The 14,463-nt window shown below is 35.6% G+C and overlaps 1 protein-coding gene across 1 annotated transcript in view; it reads right to left on the bottom strand.

Annotated features, from left to right (window-relative positions):
* LOC150107787 (E3 ubiquitin-protein ligase RNF10) overlaps positions 1 to 14,463 on the bottom strand; it is a 280,258-nt gene that overhangs the window by 166,263 nt on the left and 99,532 nt on the right. The window contains exon 6 of the mRNA XM_090392188.1: positions 2,177 to 2,316. Within this exon, the coding sequence (XP_090248314.1) occupies positions 2,177 to 2,316 (140 nt within the window). The remainder of the gene's footprint in view (positions 1 to 2,176; positions 2,317 to 14,463) is intronic.

Consider the following 14,463-nt stretch of genomic DNA (forward strand, 5'->3'; position numbering starts at 1 on the left):
CACGAGGGCATCCATGAAAGTTAAGGTTGTTCTCAGTCAAGAAACGGGTAAGAGCTTTTTCTCCCAGAGAGCAGTGAGTGATTGGAATAATTTGCCCTTAGGGGTAGAGTGCATCTAGTGTAAATGAATTTAAGGGAAGGTATGATAGCTGGGTTGGGTAATTTACAGCGTCCCTCAATGAGTCCTTGACTCCCTGGAGGTCTCAGATAATAATAATGATAATAATAATAAAAAATTCATATGAATATCAAAAATAAAAAGACTGACGATGAACAGGCAGAGAGACTGAAAACAGCAACTGCATTCCGAATGGAGAGAATTTATAAAACAAGTAAAACATTTCAGTTATTTAGGCATAATTTTTAGGGAAAACAGAAAATTAAATATGGAAATAGACACCAGAATTAACAAAGCTGGTGTGGTAGGAAGTCAACTGAATAAATTTATATAGAATAAGAGAGGAATTAGTCAAAACTAAACTAGCTGTATACAAGATAATGTTCACACCAATTCTATCTTATGAGATAGGTTAGAAATGAAACACTTTATAAAAGACTGGAGACCAAAGATAGGATTGTTTACTTGTTTTTTTTGATCTCACAACACAAAAAACATCTATGGTCATGCTATGCCAAAAAAACTTAATACAAGGGAGGGGGGGTCTGAAAAGTTCTGATAAACACCTAGAACAAAAATTACATTAAAGCAACTGATTTAACCACAAGAAAGAAAAGAATAAATTATTATAAATACAAATTTAATATTTGTTCTAGGTGTTTATCATACCTTTCTAGACTCCCCCTCAATAAATGACACATATATAATCTAAAATCTATATATAAATATAGAAATAATTATAATAAATGAGACATTTCTTAGAAGTACACAAGGTAATAAATAAATAAAATGGTATAAACAAATAAAAATCAGTGTAGAAAAACAAATGTAAGAGATGGGTATAAAACACATGTAAAAAGAAGTATTAAAATTCATAAACACATAAAAAACAGATTTTAAAAACACAATAAGCATATAATTTATATGAGATGGTAAACATTAATGTTCTGTAAAGATCTTAAAATGAGGGTGACACTCAATGAGTCATAAAATATGCTGAGTGTATGGGGCTCAGACAGATTATGAAAAGTGACTGTACTGATTGAAAAAATGAAGCCACCAATTAAAGTACAAATGATGGATAGTCCAGCATCACAAAACTCACACACAGTCATGTCATCATCCCTCAATAGGGAGGAGTGTGTAAGATGAGTATGACCTGTGCGGAGATGAGCAAGAACAACTTCCTCTGTTCAAACTCCACACAGATTAGACTGTTATAATTTGGTAGAGCTTATTAGTCACTCAATTTCAAGATGACTGCCACTAGGATAGAAATGTTTGTCTGATAATTTGCCAGGAATGTGTATGGTACAGGCAAATGGTGAACATTTGAGAGATGAGCTGATCTAGCTATAGTATCTGCAGCCTTATTTCACTTAATCTCAACATGACTTGAATCCATTATAACCATACATCTAAAGGTGTGGCTTCCATAACAGAGAGAGAAGTGTTGGATTTGAGAGCGCACTGAATGTTTCTGTAGCTCTAGACTTTTTATTGCCTGAAGATCACTTTTTCAAGTCTGAATATATTATTGTAGCGTGAGGCAATCTGATGTATTTTAGTGCAAGATCTATTGCACACAGCTCAGCTGTCAAGTTGTTACGCTTTAGGGGAATTTGTGTAGATATAATGCTGTCTGGAAAGATGGTAGAAGATCCCTGTAGGTGCTCTGATTTTGAACTGTCTGTGTAGATAGGCACAAAATTATTCAATTCTATGAGCAAGCTTCAAAAGTTGCTGGTAGACAACAGCAGTCATGGAAAATTCAGTAGCCTGCTGAAAGAAAAGCTACATGCTGGCATATATGTAAAAATGCAGTTCCATCTGGTGGAACTGCATTTTTATGGGTGAGAGGTGGGAGCATGGGTAAGCAGAAATTGAGTCCAATGGCTTCTGTGAGGGACTGTTGTTTGCACAAGAGACTTTTCCTGCTATTGGCTTTTATGAAGTTCAGTTTGGATTTGCTAATAGTTGGTTTACATTTATAAAGCAGGTATAAATAAATTAATACAAATTATGAAAATAAAGAACTTTCTTTTAAGAGAGTACTCACTTTTGTTTATATAAAATGGTCCTTGAAGAAAATTCTTCTGAGAAGCTGGCAATGGAAACAGAGAACCTCTCTCTCTTTTCATAAGACACATTGTTATGCTGTCACCAACGCTATATGTCGTTTTGGTTGTTGACATTACACTGCCAAGAAAATTAAGAATTTTGAAGTTTTAATCCTGTATATGGTGTGGGTATTTTTAAATCCATGATCAGGACAAGCTAATATAATTTCTCAAGATAACAAGGCTAGTAAACTAAGTTTACACAAGTCTTACAAGGTTATTTTCACATACATCTTTTTGTATAAAAGATGTGAAAATAACAGGTTATTGAAATCAATTTTAACTTATAGATCCGTGAGTGGGATTAGAAATAAAACAGCTCATTGAAGACTAAAGCTCACAAAAAAGGTCTGAGAGAAATTAAGAGATGTGTCAATGGCAGAAGCACATTAAAAATAATTACTCAAATAAAGAGCCAAAAGGCTTCCATTCAGCAATGTAAAATTACAATAGCGAAGTGGATATTGGATCCAGCATTATTTCAAAGTCGAATGTAGAAACTATGAAAGTTTCCATTCAATTTTAAAAGAAAGGATTATGAAAGTTTCGTAAGTTGACGAGAGCTTGTTGAAATACATTCCTCAGCATCCCCGAGTTGCCTAAGTTTGCACATTAAAAATGATATTAGGAAGGAACCTGACACTGTTGGCATTCAGGAATGTGTGATGAAAAGGGCTAATTATACAATCTTAGATGAGAAGAGCTAATCTAAGGTGGTATGGTTACTTATAAGGAATGGGAGAAGAAAAGTTAGAAAACCCATATTTGATAGCAGGATGGCAGGGAAAAACCCCAGAGAAAGATCTGAGTGGACTGATGTACGTAGAAGAGTCTTAGAAGACCAAAACACAAGAACTGGCAATACTGGCATCTGAACAGCTAAGACTGGAGGAAAAAAATATTGAAAAGAAGTTGGTAATAATGTAAACTTATCACCCCATGAGGATGAATATCAAGAATTTCATGATGAAATAAAAGGCCAATTACAACTGTGTAAACATGACAGTTTTTGAGAGAATGCAAAACCAGAGAATTGGATCTGACTACTGTGCAAATAACTACATTTTCTGTGTGAAGGTAAATTATTACTAATTCAAAACCATATTCTGTTGTTACTAAGATAAACAAGAAAGAACAATTGAAAGTTTTTTTTCACTTGGTTCGACTAGAAATTAAACATGCCAAGAAATTATATTCTTGGTTTAATCCTTTTATCCATGTGTAAAAAAACAAAATTTGCACGTGAAGTATCCTCATGACTGAGCTACTTGTATATAGAGGATAATAATTTCACATCAATTGCTTTAGTATCCCATAATGCATAATACATGTATAATGTACTGTATTATGTATATGCATCCATAACACAGAATGTAAATAATGCACATGTGAAAGGGCATGAGCTTTGCATTATGGGATACTGAGGCAACTTATGTGAAGTCATTAACCTCCATATACAAGTAGCCCAGTCATGAAGAGATACTTCATGTGCAAACTTTGTTCACTAATGCTTGGATAAAGGATTAAACCACAAATATAATTTCTAAGCATCTTTAAAGGAAGAGCAATGTCATATTGCAGCTCCTCTACATAATTACACCAAACATTAAATATGAGGCTCCAGATATTTCTACTCTGCTGTTTAGATCTCCAACAAGTCATCCTTGTTGGAGATCTAAACAGCAATGCAGGAAATGAATCCCACCAGGCATATGGACACATTTTGGATAAATTTAGAGAAAATGACAAACCTAATAATGATAAAAATTTGCTGGATATAGTGATATTTTCATGCTAGTTCTAGATACATGAGTGTATAGAGGATTTGAAATTGACAGTGACATTACATTTTCTTTAGGTGGGAGATGAATTTCATTGCCTGGTGTGAGACCACCATCCAGCTTATTAGAGAAATGAAGTGGCTGAAAAAGTTGCATGTTTGGTCTTTAGAGCAGGGTTTCTGAAGTGTGTAAAAATAAATTAAAAAATTACTATATATATATATATATATATATATATATAATTGATAAAAATTGGGAAAAAAATTCTTGGCCAACCCACAGTTCAAATGTACTACAGGTTTACTAATAACCGTTCATTGGTGGGAAAAATATAAAAAAAAATAGTGCTAAGCAGGATAAAAACAGCTGTTACATTGAAAAAGAACAGCATGCAAGAAAGTTTTAAAAAGAATAAAAGTTGAGCAGGTAGACTGTAGACTCGACTATACAAATATTACTGAAGAAAATTTGAAGCTGTTTGAAAGCAAGAAGCAAACATTCGAGTCTTAGTGCAAACTCTATAAAAGCCATTGACTGATTTAACTAGGAAGGTATGTGGTGAAATTGTCTGAAAGAATAGAAAAATAAGAACCCCATGCTGGACACAAGAAGTTTTAACTTTAAAGCAGTTCTGGAAAGAAGAAAGCATATCAAAAGTTCCTGGCAAATCAGTTGCAGACAACCTAAAAGAACACAGAGAAAAATGTAAGAGAGGTTATGTGTAAAAGTAGCTAAGCAGTTCATGGGAAGACAATGGAAAGAATATAGAAGATAAATATCAGGTAGGTGTGCTTAAGGGCCAAAGCTGTATAACTGAGAAGAGAACTCCACACTGCCTTTAAAGGAATGCAGAGACCTGACCAGAACTTCTGACCTAATGTCCAAGCCTCACCTTCTCATGGTGCCCTGTTAGGGTATCTGGATACTCTACCTGGATACTGAACGAACAAGGATGGACTGGCAATTTCGAATTTAGCCAACCATATTGTATTCTTATTGGCTTAAACCACAATATAAAATGACAGTGCTTGACAGAATTTCATGTTGGATGGAGAATCGCCAATTTAAACAAACCCACCCAATTGTTTTCACCAGGGAACCAAGGCGAACAGCAAAAAGGCAGCTATTGGAACAAATCCTGAAACACACCCCAACTCAACATCACCAGAGTTCAAGATTAGTACTAACAACACAAGCAACCTGAATGGCAAAGAAATGAAGCTAGCTGAGGAAATGGATAAGTACCAAATCGTCATCATATGGGTGACTTAAAGTTGGTCCTTGTTGAGGATCTAAATAGCAGAGTAGGAAATGATTGTCAGACATACAAAAATATATTGGGAAAATTTGGAGAAAAAAGCAAAGCAAATAATAATGGCAAATACCTGTTGTATTTCTGCTCAGGACATGGACTGGTTATTAATAACACAATGTTCCAAAATAAAAATATGCAAAAATTGCATACTCTGTACACTCTAGTGTCCTGGTACAGGACACTAGAGTGTACAGAGTATTTGAAATTGGAAGTGATCACCATTTAGTCTTGAGCAGGATAAATTGAATTTCATATTGAAAAGAATGACACGTAAGAAAGTTTTAAAGCGAATAAAAGTTGAGCAGCTCTCAGATGTGAACTGTAGACTAAAATACACAAACATTATTCAAGAAAAATAGGAGTTTGAGAACAGGAACCAAAACTTGGAGATTCAGTGGCAAGCCCTGAAGAAAACTTTGAGGTTGTCTGCAAAGATAGAAAAATCAGAACTCTATGGTGGACACAGGAAATTAAAGAGGAAGTGAATGAAAAGAAGAAAGCATATCGAAAGTTCCTGGCAAATAAGTCAGCTTGTGCTCTTCGAGAATATAGACACACATATAAGAAAGCTAAACACTGTGCAAAACTAACTAAACAAAAGTCGTGGGAAGATTAGTAAGAACATAGAAAATAAATATTAAGAAGGTGGCAAGATATCATGGAGGTTGTTGAAAAATTTCAGAAATGGATGAAAGAGTGCTGTAAAAGGAAGTAGAGATGATGATATGGGTAACGTGAAAACTGGAGAAAAAGAAGTCCTTCATGTATGAAGTAATTGCTAAATGAAACAAGCAGTGATGTGAGAGCACAGTGGTAAAAAACACTCATCAGGAATACATATCCATATTTGAAGTAGAAAAATCCATCAAAAGCCTGAAATGATGAAAGACAGCTGAAGTAGATAATATTCGACCAGAAATACTCAAGTATGGAGGTATAAAAGTCTTGCAGTGGTTACACTACATAGTTCAGAAGGCCTGAACGGACAAACGGACAAATTCCAGATGATTGAAGTAGAGCTCTCATAGTATCCATATACAAAAAGGGAAATAGAACTGAATGTAAGAATTACAGAGGTATTTCTCTACTAAATGTTTCTGGGGAAGATTTATGAAAATATACTTGAGAAACGGTTGAGAAGGATTGTGAAAGAAAAGCTTGGTGAAGTAGAAGCTAGATTCAGGCTAAATAGAGGCTGTCAGGATCAGATCTTCACTTTATGACAAGTAGTTGAGAAATCATGGGAATATAACAAAGATCTGTACTTAAGTTTTGTAGATCTGGAAAAGGCATATGACAAGGTGCCAAGAGAGAAGCTATTCAAAACACTACAGTTGTATAGTGTTGGTGGGACATTATATCAAGCAATACTTAGTCTTCATTCGAGTTGTAAGTCAGCAGTTAGAATTGAAGTATAGGAAGTAGTTTGATGTTAAATTTGGTGTCGGAGACAAGAATGTACATTATCCCCTCCGTTCCTCATTATCTATATGCGTGGCCAACTTCATTCTATATGAGGGCCAATGTATGATGAGTGGTAGCATTACGGGCTGCACACTTTCAGACAGACTTAAATAAAAATAAACTCTGTATTTTTTCAAGGCAATAGTTATATGTATTTATGTACTGAATTACTATACAGGAATATCTCGATTATCGCAATTCTCGATTTATCGTGGTTTATAATTTGATACCAAAATTCCAATTATCGTGGCTGCGAAATGTAGCCCACTACATATGCAACCAGTTTGAGTTGCCACTCTCCAGGTATCGCTCTCTCGTAGCGCTTCATTTTTATCCGAAGCCTTCTCACCACTCACCACTTACCAGTAACTATCTGTCCTTGCCTGAATTATATGTGGATATTTATTTCTCATTATTTACCTCTACAATGAATGCTAAAAGAAACAAGGATGATTTCAAGTCTACAGCTATCAAGAAGAAACGTAGAGTGATCAGCTTAAGAGATAAGTTGCATATGATAAATAAGTATGAGGCAGGCATAACCAAAGCCAAAATTGCAAGAGTGTACGGTCTAACTGAATCAACTGTTCGCCATATTTTAGACCAGCTGCAAAGTATAAGCAACTAGGACAAAGTGCATCGACCTCGTCTGTGTCCCAAACTACAAGAAACAAAAGCCATCTTATGATTGAAATGGAAATGCTATTGTCAGTGTGGATAGAAGATTGTAACCAAAAGAGAATTCCTCTTACTCAAATGACTATAAAAACAAAAGCATTGAATTTGTTTGAAACTTTAAAAAGAAAACAATTAGAAAGTGAAAATGATTCGGCATCAGTAGTAGAAGAAACTTTCTCTGCAAGTTCAGGGTGGTTTGATTGGTTCAAAAAGCGATCGAGCATTCATAGTGTTTGTGTACAAGGTGAAATTGCAAGTGCCGATGAAAAAGCAGCAGCTAATTTTCCTGGTGAACTGCAACAGATCATTGAAGAAAGAAATTATACCAATGATCAGATATTTAATGCTGACGAAACAGGCTTATTATGGAAAAAAATGCCCACTAAAACATTTTTAGCAAAAAATGAAAAATCACAGCCTGGCTACAAGGTTTCGAGGGAGCGTGTAACACTTTTACTACGTGGCAATGCTTCTGGAGATTACAAGATGAAGCCTCTCTTTATTTATTGTTCACAAAATCTTTGCCCGCTTAGAAGTTTAGATAAAAATTTTCTCCTTGTTCATTGGAGATCCAATAGAAAAGCTTGGATGACAAAAACTATATTTGAGGATTGGTTTAAAAACTGTTTTTGTCCTGAAGCTGAAAGGTACTGCAAGTCATTAAATCTTGTTGATATTAGATAATGCACCTAGTCATCCAACAGCACTGAATGATTTGTGCGAAAATGTAAAAGTTATTTATTTACCACCTAATACCACTTCCATCATCCAGCCAATGGATCAAGGTGTAATCGCATCCTTTAAGGCATATTACCTACGAAGAACTTTTTCACAAGCAATAGAAAAGACTATAGGAGATGAAGCTATGACTTTGACAGAATTCTGGAAGGCATTTAATATCAAAAATTGCATTGAGAATGTCAAGGAAGCATGGAGTGAAGTAACGTCTAGCAACCTGAGACCGGCGTGGCAAAAGATTATTCCTCATCGTGCAAATGATTTTAAAGGATTTGAAAATAAATTAACCCGTGTTATCAATGACATAACTGAGCTTGGCTTTGATCTAGGATTAAAGAAATTGAAAAAAGGTGATGTTCAGGACCTGCTTCAGTCACATGATAAGGAGCTGGATGATGAAACCTAATTAACCTCGAGAGAGAACGTGCTTACGATGCTCAAATCGATGATAATGATGAACAAATTGACTTGGCGCCGAAGGAATTTACCCTCAAAGAAATGGACGAAATGTTTAGGTTAGAATTGCTGAAAATTTTAAAGAAAAAATATCTTGAACGTCGATCCTAATCTGAGGGATCATTGAAAGTTCGTCAGGAAATTGAAAATTCCATCCGTTGCTACCGAGTTATATACAAAGAAAAAAAGAAAGAAAAAATTCAACCAGACAATTTTACACCAATTTTTATCCAAGAAAGAATAATTGTATGTACTTCTTATATATAAATAAAGATTAAAGAATAATCTTGTTTTTCTAAATGAACCTTCATTTTTTACTTAACACTTTTCTTTTTTACTTGATATATAAAATTTAATTAATAGATTTGAAAAATCCTTGGCATTGATCACCCATTTTACATCATCTTCATCAAATTCCTGCCATGTACCCACAAGGGGTGTACAGGATATGATAGTACTATATGAAAAAATTATATCATTACTAACTTCCTATCTACAATTTTCCTCCAAATCAGTCTGTTACTTGTCAAGACTCCAACATTATCACATCTTATATTTCTATCATCTAAGGCACTTTGTACCATATCAATCCACCTATATCTTGGTCTTCCTCTGGGTCGTTTTGCTGCCAACCTGGCAGAGAACACTTCTTTTGCTAATCTTTCCTCGCCCATTCTGTTTAGGTGACCATACCACCTGAGATTAGCTCTGCTAACGCATTATTGGATGCTGACAATATCAAGTTCTTTCCTAATATCCTCGTTTTTAATATGATTTGCCATTGATGCCATCTGTTCACGCTTACAATCTTTCTCAGAACTCTCATATCTGTGGTCTCTAGACTTTGATCAAGTGTTTTACTTCTGACCCGCTCTCAGATTCATAAGTTAAAACTGGTTTGAACATTGTCTTGTATACAGCTAATTTAGTGTTCCGACTAATTTCTCTCTTATTCCATATGAATTTATTCAACTGACTTCCAACCATACCAGCTTTGCTAATTCTGTTGCCTATTTCTATATTTAATTTACCATCTTCAGTAAAAATCATGCCTAAGTAGCTGAAATGTTTTACTTGTTCCACAGGTTCTCCATTCACAACATAGTTGACATTTTCAATGATTCTGCCTATTTTCATTGTCTTTTTATCAAAAAAAAAAGAAAGTTGTTTTAAGAAAGCTAAACAGTGTGTAAAACTAGCTAAACAAAAGTCATGGGAGGACTTTGGCAAGAATATAGAAAATAAATATCAAGAAGGTGGCAAAATATTCTTATCCTCAAAATATTCTCCATACTTCAAGGAAAAAGATATCCTTGAAGTATGGAGTAATTATTTTGAAAAGCTGCTAAATGAAACAAGCAGTGATAACAACACAGTGATAAAAAACACTGACCAGGCATGCAGTCAGGAATATATATCCATACTTGAAGTAGAAAAAGCCATCAAAGGCTTGAAATGCGGAAAGGCAGCAGGAGTAGATGATATTCGACCAGAAATGCTGAAGTATGGTGGTATAAAGTCTTACAGTGGCTGCACTGCATAGTTCAGAAAGCCTGGAGAGAGGGACGAATTCCCGATGATTGGAGTAGAGCTCTCATAGTACCCATATATAAAAAGGGAAATAAAACTGAATGTGAGAATTACAGAGGTATTTCCCTACTGAGTGTTCCTGGCAAGATCTATGCCAGTATACTTGAGAAACAGTTGAGAAGAATTGTGGAAGTAAAGCTTGGTGAAGAACAAGCTGGATTCAGGCCAAATAGAGGCTGTCAGGATCAGATCTTCACTTTACAACAAATAGTCGAGAAAGCATGGGAATATAACAAAGATCTGTATTTAAGTTTTGTCGATTTGGAAAAGGCATATGACAAGGTGCCAAGAGAGAAGCTATTCAATACGGTGGAGTTATATGGTGTCAATGGGGCATTATATCAAGCAATACTTAGTCTTTATTTGAGTTGTAAGTCAGCAGTTAGAATTGAAGGAAGTACAGGAAGATGGTTTAATGTTAAATCTGGTGTGAGACAAGGATGTACATTATCCCCTTTGTTATTCATTATCTATATGGATCACATTATGAAGGAAAGTGGTATTAAACCTGATATCAAAATTGGAGATGTTAATGTCAGCTCTTTGCTTTATGCGGATGTTGTTATACTTCTAAATAAATCTGCTACAAGTCTGCAAGATTCTCTGACTAAATTGAATAGCTGTTGTAATAGATATGGTATGAAGGTCAGCAATAAAAAGACAAAGACAATGAAAATAGGCAGAATCATTGAAAATGTCAACTGTGTTGTGAATGGAGAACCTGTGGAAAAAGTAAAACATTTCAGCTACTTAGGCACAATTTTTATTGAAGATGGTAAATTAAATATAGAAATAGACAACAGAAACAGCAAAGCTGGTATGGTGGGAAGTCAATTGAATAAATTCATATGGAATAAGAGAGAAATTAGTCGGAACACTAAATTAGCTGTATACAAGACAGTGTTCAAACCAGTTTTAACTTATGGATCTGAGAGCTGGGTCAGAAGTAAAACACTTGACCAAAGACTAGAGTCCGCAGATATGAGAGTCCTGAGAAAGATTAGAGGCGTGAACAGATGGCATCAATGGCAATATCATATTGAAAATGAGGATATTAGGCAAGAACTTGACATTGTCAGCATCCAGGAATTCATTAGCAGAGCTAATCTCAGGTGGTATGGTCACTTAAATAGAATGGGAGAGGAAAGATTAGCAAAACAAGTGTTCTCTGCCAGGTTGGCAGGAAAACGACCCAGAGGAAGACCAAGATATAGGTGGATTGATACGGTACAAAGTGCCTTAGATGATAGAAATATAAGATCTGATAATGTTGGAGTCTTGACAAGTAACAGACTGATTTGGAGGAAAATTGTAGATAGGAAGTTAGTAATGATGTAATTTTTTCATGTAGTACTGTCATATCCTGTACACCCATTGAGGGTCCATAGCAGGAATTTGATGATGATGATGATTGTCTTTTTATTGCTGACCTACATACCATACCTATTACAACAGCTATTCAGTTTAGTCAGAGAATCTTACAGACTTGTAGCGGATTTATTTAGAAGTATAACATCATCCGCATAAAGCAAAGAGCTGACATTCACATCTCCAATTTTGATATCATGTTTAATACCACTTTCCTTCATAATGTGATCCATATAGATAATGAATAATAGAGGGGATAATGTACATCCTTGTCTCACACCAGATTTAACATTAAACCATCTTCCTGTACTTCCTTCAATTCTAACTGCTGACTTACAACTCAAATAAAGACTAAGTATTGCTTGATATAATACCCCATTGACACCATATAACTGCAGCGTATTGAATAGCTTCTCTCTTGGCACCTTATCATATGCCTTTTCCAAATCGACAAAACTTAAATACAGATCTTTGTTATATTCCCATGCTTTCTCGACTATCTGTCGTAAAGTGAAGATCTGATCCTGAAAGCCTCTGTTTAGCCCGAATCCAGCTTCTTCTTCACCAAGCTTTTCTTCCACAATTCTTCTCAACCGTTTCTCAAATATACTTGCATAGATTTTGCCAGGAACACTCAGTAGGGAAATTCCTCTGTAATTCTCACATTCAGTTTTATTTCCCTTTTTATATATGGGTACTATGAGAGCTCTACTCCAATCATCGGGAGTTCATCCCTCTGTCCAGGCTTTCTGAACTATGCAGTGCAGCCACTGTAAGACTCTCATACCACCATACTTCAGCATTTCTGGTCGAATATCATCTACTCCAGCTGCCTTTCCACATTTCAAGCCTTTGATGGCTTTTTCTACTTCAAGTATGGATATGTATTCCTGACTGCATGACTGGTCACTGTTTTTTACCACTGTGCTGTCATCACTGGTTGTTTCATTTAGCAGTTTTTCAAAGTAATTACTCCATACATCAAGGATATCTTTTTCTCCAGTTTTCATGTCACCTTTATCATCTCTAACTCCTTTTACAGCACTCTTTCCTCCATTCCTAAGCTTCTTCAACAACCTCCAGAATATTTTGCCACCTTCTTGATATTTATTTTCTATATTCTTGCCAAAGTCCTCCCATGACTTTTGTTTTGCTAGTTTTACACAGTGTTTAGCATTCTTGCATTTGTCTCTATATTCTCAAAGAGCACAAGCTGACTTATTTGACAGGAACTTTTGATATGCTTTCTTCTTTTCCTTCACTGCCTCTTTAACTTCCTGTGTCCACCAGGGAGTTCTGATTTTTTTATCCTTACAGACAACCTCACCACATGCCTCTCTGGCAGAATCAATCAATGTTTTCTTCAGAGTTTGCCACTGAATCTCCAAGGTTTGATTCCTGTTCTCAAACTCTTTCATTTTTTCTTCAATAATCTTTGTGTATTTTAGTCTACAGTTCACATCTGAGAGCTGCTCAGCTTTTATTCGCTTTAAAACTTTCTTACATGTTATTCTTTTCAATATTAAATTCAATTTTATCCTGCCCAAGACTAAATAGCGATCAATTCCAATTTCAAATCCTCTGTACACTCTGGTGTCCTGCACCAGGGAGAAAACATCACTATTAACAATAACATAGTCAATGAGACTTTTCTTATTCCTAGCTTCTTCTCTCCATGTGAATTTGTGCACATTTTTATGTTGGAACATGGTGTTAGTAATAACCAGTCCATGTACTGAGCAGAAATCCAACAGATATTTGCCATTATTAATAGGTTTGCTCTTTTCTCCAAATTTTCCCAAAATATTTTTGTATGTCTCACAATCATTTCCTACTCTGCTATTTAGATCCCCAACAAGGACCAACTTTTCCTTTTTCATTGTGTCAGTTGCATTTTCTAAAGCCTCAAAAAATTCCTCCACTTCTACCTTAGTAGAACCTGTGGGACCATAGGCACAAATAAGTCTCATTGTCCAGTTCCCCATTCTCATATTTGCCCACATCACTCTACTTGAGACTGTCTGCCATTCAAGAAGATTAGCCTCGTATTTTGTGTTGAATACTATGGCTACAACTTCTTTTCCTTGATTGTCATTGGCTGAATATAACATTTTGTATTTATTGCTCAGAAAGATCTCACCAGTTTGGTCTTTTTTGTTTCAGTCACCCCTATTATGTCGATCTGGTACTTATCTAATTCCTCAGCTAGCTCCATTTCTTTGCCATTCAGGCTTCTTACGTTGATAGTACCGATCTTTAACTCTGGTGATGTTGAGTTGTGGTTTGTTTTCAGATTTGTTCCAGTTGCTGACTTTTCGCTATTCGCCCTGGTTCCCTGGCGAAAACAACGGGTACCTTGTTTAACCGGGCGACCCCAGCCGGCATGAAATTTTGTCATGTTGTACCATCATTTTTATTTTGGTTTAACCAATAAGAATACAATTTGGTCGGCTAAATCCCAAATTGCCAGCCCATCCTCGTTGGTTCAGTATCCAAGTAGATACCCAACAGGGTGCACCACGAGAAGGTGAGGATTGGACATTAGGTCAGAAGCCCTGGTCGGTTCTCCGCATTCCTTTAAAGGCTTTGTGGAGGTCTCCTCTCAGTTATACAGCTTTGACCCTTAAGCAGCCCATCCATTTTACACGCATTATTTATCCAGATTATCGCGGATTCGATTATTGCGATACTTTTCGTGGCAACAATAACCATGATAATCGAGGTATTCCTGTATTTGTTAAATCATTTTACTACTGGGAGAACAATATAAAATACTTGAAACTGATCACGGTAACCAGAGCAGAGCAAGTGACTATCAATGATGCGTTACTCTGGC

Source organism: Typopeltis vanoorti, chromosome 4, assembly GCF_054136105.1.
Source record: "Typopeltis vanoorti isolate ZY-2024b chromosome 4, IOZ_Tvanoo_1.0, whole genome shotgun sequence".
NCBI classification, from domain to species: domain Eukaryota; kingdom Metazoa; phylum Arthropoda; class Arachnida; order Uropygi; family Thelyphonidae; genus Typopeltis; species Typopeltis vanoorti.